Source organism: Belonocnema kinseyi, chromosome 3 (genome assembly GCF_010883055.1).
Source record: "Belonocnema kinseyi isolate 2016_QV_RU_SX_M_011 chromosome 3, B_treatae_v1, whole genome shotgun sequence".
In the NCBI taxonomy this organism is placed as follows: Eukaryota; Metazoa; Arthropoda; class Insecta; order Hymenoptera; family Cynipidae; genus Belonocnema; species Belonocnema kinseyi.
In genome coordinates this window covers 155,472,637-155,481,538 of record NC_046659.1, presented here as the reverse complement: position 1 = coordinate 155,481,538, position 8,902 = coordinate 155,472,637, and the positions used below count along the sequence as shown (strand labels likewise).

Sequence of the window (8,902 nt, the reverse complement as noted above, 5' to 3'; positions counted from 1 at the left end):
TATAAATTAATCTTCGCGGTTGAAAATACGATTTTGAACGGAAAATTTAATTATTCCTGTTCAAGATTCATGATTTCAGTTGAAAACTAATCTTTTTGATTAAAAATCACTATTCCAATCCAAGATTTATATTTTTAGTTGAAAATTCCTCATTTTGGTTTAAAATTCATACTTGTTAGTGAAAAATTCAACTATTTTGTTGACTTTTGTTCTTTGTCAGTTCAAAATTGAACTATTGAGTTACTTTCCTGTAATTGTATATTATTAATTGCTAGATTAAGAATATTAATTTCTGCAAAATACATTTATTTGAACAATGCACAATGCAGCGCTTTCACAATGGATCTACTTACTTCCTCGTTACATATCATACAACTATTGCACTATTAAAAATGTCTTGTATATGAATATTATTTCTTTTCTAATTTGATGTTGAAGCCTCGCATCTAAACTCTACAAATTCCTATTTTCATCTCACTTATGTTAGACGAATATCAGTGTACGCCGCAAATTCAGCGGTAAATTTACTAGAAATGTTCGAAGTCTGTAAGATTGTCGATTCAAAATGTAGAAAATCATCACATGGAGTTAACTGGGGGGAAAGATTAAGGATCTAAACTGTACAATGTACATTAGTACGAAAATGATCAATGTACAATCATTAAAAGGACTGGTTTCTAGTTTAATGTTAACTAAAATAAATAATTTATCACTTCAATTATAATAAATCAAAATTCATAAATCATAATTATGAGCTTATGTGAGTTTTATCAAAGGAAAGTGTTGATGGCATGAAAAGTCAAAGAGTGGTGGCTCTTTAGAGTCCTTTCTGTGACCTCCAGCTAGCAGCTTCAGGACGATAAAATTTGTCTTGGCTACCTTCAATAAATCGTTTATCTGAAATAAATTAAAAATTTGCTAATTCTAATTTATTTATTTATTATTTATTTATTTATTTATTTATTTATTTATTATCAATCATTTTAATTACCTCGCTAACTGTGTTCGAATTGGCTGGAGAAAGACTTAAAGCTCTGTCCAATATATTTCTCGCCTGATGAAAATGACGGCAACCTGCCAAGTACTGATTTTCACTCGTGAAACATTCCTGAACAGACTGAATGATTTTGATTGATAACAAACTATTATTTAGTAAGGCACAACAAAAATTACAATTTTGGGACTATATTTAATGCAATTTGAACCGTTTTAAATTTCTGATTCATCCAGTAAAAATATTAAGTTTTCAACAAGATAGACGAATTTTTAACAAAATAGTTGAATTTTCAACTAAAAAAGATTAATTTTCAACCAACAATGGAACAGTTTAAATTTCAGTTAAAAAATGAATTTTTTACAACAAAAAAAGGACTTTCAAGCAGAGTGATGAATTTTCAACTAAAATGATGAATCTTCAACTCAAATGATGAATATTTTACTAAAATACTTCAATTTTCGAACAAAAAGATGAATATTCAAACAAACAAAATCGGATTTTTGTCCAAATAATTGAATTTTAAACTGAAAAATACCAATTTTCAACTACAAATGAAATAGTTAAATTTTTAGTTTAAAAACATTATTTTCAAAGAAACAGATCAATTTTCATCTAAAAAGATGAATCTTCAATTGGAATATTTAAATTTTAAACGAAAAACATCAATCTGCCATTAAAATTATGATTATTTAAATGGAATAGTTGAATTTTCAACAAAAAGTTTTATTTTTAAACCAAGAAGATTAATTTTGGCCGAAAAAGATGTATTTTCAATGAAATACATGAATTTTCAACACAAAAAATCAGTTTCTAACTAAATAGTTGAATTTTGAGCTAAAAACAAAAAATTCTCAACCAAAAATTAAATATTTTTATGTTCAGTTTAAAACATTTAATTGCAAAGAACTGATATATTTTCAACAAAAAATTCTGATTTTAAACCAAGAAGATTAATTTCTACCAATAAACATTTATTTTCAATGAAATAAATGAATATTTAAACAAAATCAAATTAGATTTCCAACAAAATAAATTATATTTTAAACAAATAGTTGAATTTTGAACCAAAAATATCAATTTTCAACCAAAAATGAAATATTTTTCTTTTCAGTTTAAAAAAAATTAATTAATTAATTTCGACCGAAAAAGATGTATTTTCAATGAAATACATGAACTTTTAACACAAAAAATCTAATTTTCAACCAAAAAGTTAATTTTTAACCAAACAGTTAAATTTTGAACCAAAAAGTACATCTTTCAACCAAAAATTAAATATTTTTGTTTTAAGTTGAAAAAATGTATTTCGAAATAATCTGATAAAATTTAAACTAAATAGCTGATTTTTCCAATAAAAAAATTAAATTTTAAACGTAAAAGATCAATTTTCAATTAGAATTAAGAATTTTTAAATACAATAATTAAATTTTAACAAAAAATCTTATTTTCGACCAAAAAGATTAATTTATACCAAAAAGATGAATTTTAAATGAAATGCATAAATATTTAACCAGAAACAAATCATATTTTCAACAAAATAAATTAGAATTTGACCATAAAGCTTATTTTTAAACCAAGAAGATTAATTTCGACCGAAAAAGATGTATTTTCAATGAAATACATGAATTTTCAACACAAAAATTTTACACCAAAAAATCAATTTTTAACCAAATAGTTTAATTTTGAACTAAGAAACATACATTTTCAACCAAAATTTACATTTTTTCAGTTTAAAAAATTGATTTTCGAACAAACTGATAAATTTTCAACCGAAAAGATGAGTCTTCAATTAAAATAGTTTAAAAAGATTATTTTCGAAGAAACTGATCAATTTTAAACTAAAAAGTTAAGTCTTTAATTAAAATAGCTAATTTTTAAACGAAAAAGATCAATTATTAATAAAAATGATGAAACTTTAAATGGAATAATTGCACTTTCAAAATAAAATCTTATTTTCAAACCAAAAAGATTAATTTCTAACAAAAAAAATGTATTTTTAATGAATGACATGGACTTTCAACAACAAAAAATCGGATTGTCAACCAAAAAAAAATTAATTTTTCTCCAAGTAGTTGAATTTTGAACGAAAAACCATCAATTTTCAACCAAAAATTACATATTTTTGTTTTCAGTTTAAAACATTTAATTTCAAAGAAACTGGTACATTTTCAACTAAAAATATGAGCCTTCAATTGAAATAGTTGAAACAGTTAAATTTTCAACAAAATATTCTTATTTTGGACGAAAAAGATTAATTTCTACCAAAAAAGATTAATTTTCAATAAAATAACTTAATATTTGACCAAAAACAAATCATATTTTTAACAAAATAAATTCGATTTTGAACAAATAGTTGAATTTTGAACTAAATATCAAATTTTTTGAACTAAAAATATCAGTTTTCAACCAAAAATGAAATATTTTTCTTTTCAGTTAAAAAAATTTATTTTCAAACCGATAAATGTTCAACCAATAAGATATGTCTTCAATAAGAATATTTAAATTGTTAACGAAAAAAGTCAAATTTCGATTAAAATTATGATTATTTAAATAAAATAGTTGAAATTTAAACCAAAAATCTTATTTTCGACCAAGAATATTAATTTCTATAAAAAAAAAAGATGAATTTTCAATGAAATACATAAACATTTAACCAAAAACAAATCAGATTTTCAACACAATAATTTAGATTTTGACCAAATAGTTGAATTTTTAACTAAAAACCATAAATTTTCAACCAAAAATTAGATTTTTTTGTTTTAAGTTTAAAAAAATTTATTTCGACACAAACTGATAAAATTTCAACTAAAAATATGAGTTTTTCAATGAAAAATTTAAACTCTAAAAGAAAAAGATGCATTTTCAATTAAAGTTATAAATCTTTAGAAAGAATGGTTGAATTTTCAATCAAAAATCTTATTTTTGGCCAAGAAAAGTAATTTCTATCAAAAATATTAATTTTCTGTGAAATACATGAATTTTCAACCCAAAAAATGGGATTTTCAACCAAATGATTTAATTTTTCACCAAACAGTTCAATTTCGAGCTAAAAACAAACAAATTCTTTTTTTAGACCAAAAAGATAAATTTCTACCAACAAAAATTTTAATTTCAATGAAATACATAAATATTAAACCAAAAACAAATCGGATTTTTCAAAAATAAATTATTTTTTGACGAGATAGTTGAACTTTGAACTAAAAATATCAATTTTCCACCAAATATGAAATATTTTTCTTTTCAGTTTAAAAAATGTACTTTCAAACTGATAAATTTTCAACTAGAAAGATAAGTCTTTAATTGGAATATTTAAATTTTAAAAGAAAAAGATCAATTTTTCATTAAAATTATGATTATTTGAATGGAATAGTTGAATTTTCAACAAAAAATTCTTATTTGAGACCAAGAAGAATAATTTCTACCAAAAAAGATTAATTTTCAATGGAACACGGAAAAAATTAACCAAAAACAAATCAGATTTTCAACAACATAAATTAGATTTTGAGCAAATTGTTGAATTTTAAACTAAAAATATAAATTTTCAACCAAAAATGAAATATATTTCTTTTCAGATTAAAAATTTTATTTTCAAACTGATTAAAATTAAGATTATTTACATGAAATAGTTGAATTTTCAACCAAAAATCTTATTTATTTGCGATCAAGAAGATTAATTTTCAACAAAAAAGATGTATTTTCAATCCAATAAATGAATTTTTAAACCATAAAAATCAGATGTTTAACAAAATAATTTAATTTTCGACCAAATAGTTGAATTTTGGGCTAAGAAACATAAATCTTCAACCAAATTTTAACTATTTTTATTTTCAGTTTAAAAATTTTATTTTTGAACAAAATGATCAAATTTAAACTAAAAACATAAGTCTTCAATTGAAATTGTTAAACGAAAAATATGAATTTTCTACAAAACGAAAATATTTTCGACCAAGAAGAATAATTTCTACCAAAAAAGATGGATTTTCAATTAAATACGTGAATTTTCAAAAACAACCAAAAAATGTTTTCAACCAAAACTTGAATACTTTAATATTCAGTGAAAAATTAATTTTTCATAACAAAAAAAAATGTCAACCAAAGTGATGAATTTTAAACTAAAATTATAAATCTTCAACTGGAATAGATGAATTTTAAGCCAAAAAAATTAATTTTTAACAAAAGAGTTTAACTTTAAACCAAGTAATTTTATTGTCAAACAAAGAAAATCCAAATTTTAAACATCAAAATTTAACGTATTCTATTTTTGGTTGAAAATGGATCTTTAATCATTAGAAATTTTAACTTTCATTTGAAAAATCATTTATTTTGTTTTAAAAAAATCGTATTTTGGCTATTAAATTAATCTTCTTGTTTGAAAACGAAACCATTTTTTGTTGAAAATTCATCTTTTTGGTAGAAATTGATCTTTTTAGATAAAAGTTCAAATATTTTGTTCAAAAAATCATATTTTTGCCAAAAAATTCAACCTATTTTTGTACATTAACATTTTTGTTTAAAAAATTCGTCTTTTTGGTTAAAAATTCAAGTTTTGTAGTTAAATATTCTTCATTTCAGTTCAAAATTCATCTTTTTGGTTGAAAGTTAAATTCTTTCATTAAAAATTTTTCTTCTTTGCTTCCAGTTGAAGATTTATGATTTAAATTTAATATTCATCACTTTTGTTTTTTTTTTCTTGTCAAAAATTAATTTTTTAAACTAAAAATTAAAGTATTCCTTTTAGTTAAAAATGTATGTAGTTTTTAAGAAATAGTTCTTTATGTTTCAAAATCAATCTTTTTATTTTAAAATTCATCTTTTGAGTAAAAATTATTCTTTTTAGTTAAAAATTAAAATATTCTAATTCAAGATTCATCATTTTGTTTGAAAATATAGTTGAAAATTCACCTTTTTGGTTGAAAATTCATCTTTTTTGTTGAAAGTTAAAATCTTTTGTTAAAAAATAATTACTTTGGCTTAAAATTCACCTATTCCAGTTGATGATTCATCATTGAAGTTTAAAATTCGACACTTTGGTTGAATACTTCTTATGTCAAAAATAAATTTTTTCAACAGAAAATGAAAATATTCCTTTTTTGATTGAAAACTGATCTTTTTTAGTTCCAAATTTAACCGTTTAGTTTAATAAACTCATAATAAACTGAAATTAGAAATATTTAACAGGAATACTTAAATTTTCAACCAAAAAGATGAATTTTCAAACAAACAAAAATCCAATTTTCAACCAAATAAATATATTTTTAACCAAAAAGTTTCGATTTTTAGTTAAACAATTTATTTTCGAAGAAACTGATGAATTTTTAACAATAAAGATGATTCTTCAATTAGACTAGTTAAATTTTGAACGAAAAAGATGAATTTTTAAACAAAAAGATAAATTTCATATTAAAAAAATACGATTTTTCAATAAAATACATGAATTTTCATTTACAAGAAGATGAATTTTCAAAGAAACAGTTAAATTTTGAACAAAAAAGTTCATTTTTCAACCAAAAATAGAATGCATCAATTTTTAGTTGAAAAAATTTCAACAAAAATAATTAATTTTGAACTAAAACGATGAATCTCAAATGAAATTGATGCATTTTAAACCAAAAAGAAGAATTTAAAAAAAGAGATTATCATTTCACCAAAAACATAAACTTTGAACTAAAATTATTAATTTTGAATTAGAATATACTTGAATTTTCAAATAAAGAGATTAATTTTATAGCTAAAAATACGACTTTTCAACAAAATTCATCAATTCTTAACTACAATAGCATCAATTTTCAACTATATAGTTGAATTTTCAACTAAAAAAGTTCATTTTTTGACCAAAAATAGAACTATAATAAATGAAAAACAAAAAGATGAATTTTCAAACAAGAAAATTAATTTTATGACAAAAACGATGATTTTTCAACCTGATATATATAGTTTAGAAAATTTATTTTTAACTGAAAAAGATCAATTTTTAAATAAATAGTTGAATTTCAAACTAAAAAAAAATCAATTTTGCACCAAATATGGGGAATTTAATTTTCAGATACAAATCATTAATATTTTATATAAAAAAAAACATTTCAATCAAAGTGGTAAATTCTCAACTAAAATGCTGAATATTAAACTAGAATACTTGAATTTTCAACTACAAAAGATTAATTTTCAAGTAAATAGTTTAATTTTAAACTAAAAAAGATCATTTTCCGAACAAAAATATAATAGTTTAATATTTATTTTTTTAAATTCGTTTGTCACAACTAAAAATTGCAACCGAAAAGATCAATTTTTAACTCAATTTATGAATATTTAACTGGATTACTCGAATTTTCAACCCATAATATGAGTTTTTAAACATGAAGATAAATTTTTAAATAGGAAAATTAATTTTCTTACAAAAAGACGATTTTTCAACAAAATACATGAATTTTCAACTAAAAAAACAGATGAATTTTCAATTTTTTTATTGGAATAGTTAAATTTTCAGTTTGAACAAATTATTTTCAAACAAACTGAGGACTTTTGAACTAAAAAGGTGAGGCTTTAATAGGAGCAGTTAAATTTTAAACCAAAAATATTAATTTGACTCTTAAATCATGAATCTTTAATTGGAATATTTGATTTTTTAACAAATAATCCCATTTTTAACTAAGAAGATTAATTTCCAACAAAAATACCAATTTCTAACAAATAAAATGAATTTGCAACAACAAAAAAATCAAGTTTCAACCAAAAAATGAATGTTTAAGCAAACAGATGATTTTTGAAACAAAAAGGTTAACCAAAAAGGGAAATTTTTTTTAAAAATAGTGGAATTTTGACCTAAAAAAAGTTTCCAATTTTCAGTCAAAAAAGAAATAGTTACATTTTTAATTTAAAAATTAAACAAATTTAATTTTATTTAATTTATAAATGTTAAATTAATTTAAAAATTGGATTAGTTAAATTTTCAACTGAAAAATATTAATTTTTAAGGAAATATTTGAATTTTTCACTAAAAACGATCATTTTTCAACCAAAAATGTAACAGTTTAATATACAGTTCAAAAAGTTAGTTTGCCACCAAAAAGTGTCAACCAAAAAAATCAATTTTCAACTCAAATTATGAATATTTAAATGGATTATTTGAATTTTAAACCCATAATATGATTTTTTAGATAAGGAGATTAATTTTTAAATAAGAAAATTCATTTTCTAACCAAAAAGACGATTTTTCAACAAAATGCATGAATTTGCAAAAAAAAATCAATTTTCAACCAAAAAATGAATAGGTACCAAAAAGATGATTTTTGAAACAAAAAGTTCAACTAAAAAGGGAAAACTTTTTAAAAAATTGAGGAATTTTGAACTAACAAAATTTTCCAATTCTCAGTAAAAAAAAAGAAATTGTTAAATTTTTAATTTACAATTTGATTTCCAACCAAAATGATGAATTTTCAACTAAAAAAATAAATTTTTAATTGGAATAGTTGAATTTTTAACAAAAAGATGAATATGCAACTAAAATTAAGAATCTTTAACTAGAATAATTGAATTTTCAATCAAAAATCTTATTTTAAACCAAAAAGATTCATTTCTACGTAAAAACGGCGAATTTTCAAATCAAATTATGAATATTTAACTAGATTACTTGAATTTGCAACCCATAAGATAAGTTTTTAAACAAAGAGATTAATTTTCAAACAGAAATATTAATTTTATACCAAAAAATACGATTTTTAAACAAAATACATGAATTTTCAACTAAAAAAGATCGATTTCCAATTTTTAAAAAATGAAATATTTAAATTTTCAGTTTAAACAAAATTTTTTTTATCCAAATTAAAAAAATTATCTACTTAAAAGATGAATCTTTCATAAAAACAGTCAAATTTTAAACCGAAAATATTAATTTACATCTTAAATTATGAA

General features: G+C 21.2%; 1 protein-coding gene across 1 annotated transcript in view; it reads right to left on the bottom strand.

Annotated features, from left to right (window-relative positions):
* Positions 1–332: 332 nt before the first annotated feature.
* Positions 333–8,902, bottom strand: part of LOC117169500 (N-alpha-acetyltransferase 35, NatC auxiliary subunit) — a 41,836-nt gene continuing 33,266 nt past the window's right edge. Inside the window, exons 9-10 of the mRNA XM_033355910.1 lie at positions 992–1,117; positions 333–897 (exon numbers count right to left, since the gene is read on the bottom strand). Coding sequence (XP_033211801.1) covers positions 757–897; positions 992–1,117 — 267 coding nt within the window. The 3' untranslated portion in view covers positions 333–756. The remainder of the gene's footprint in view (positions 898–991; positions 1,118–8,902) is intronic.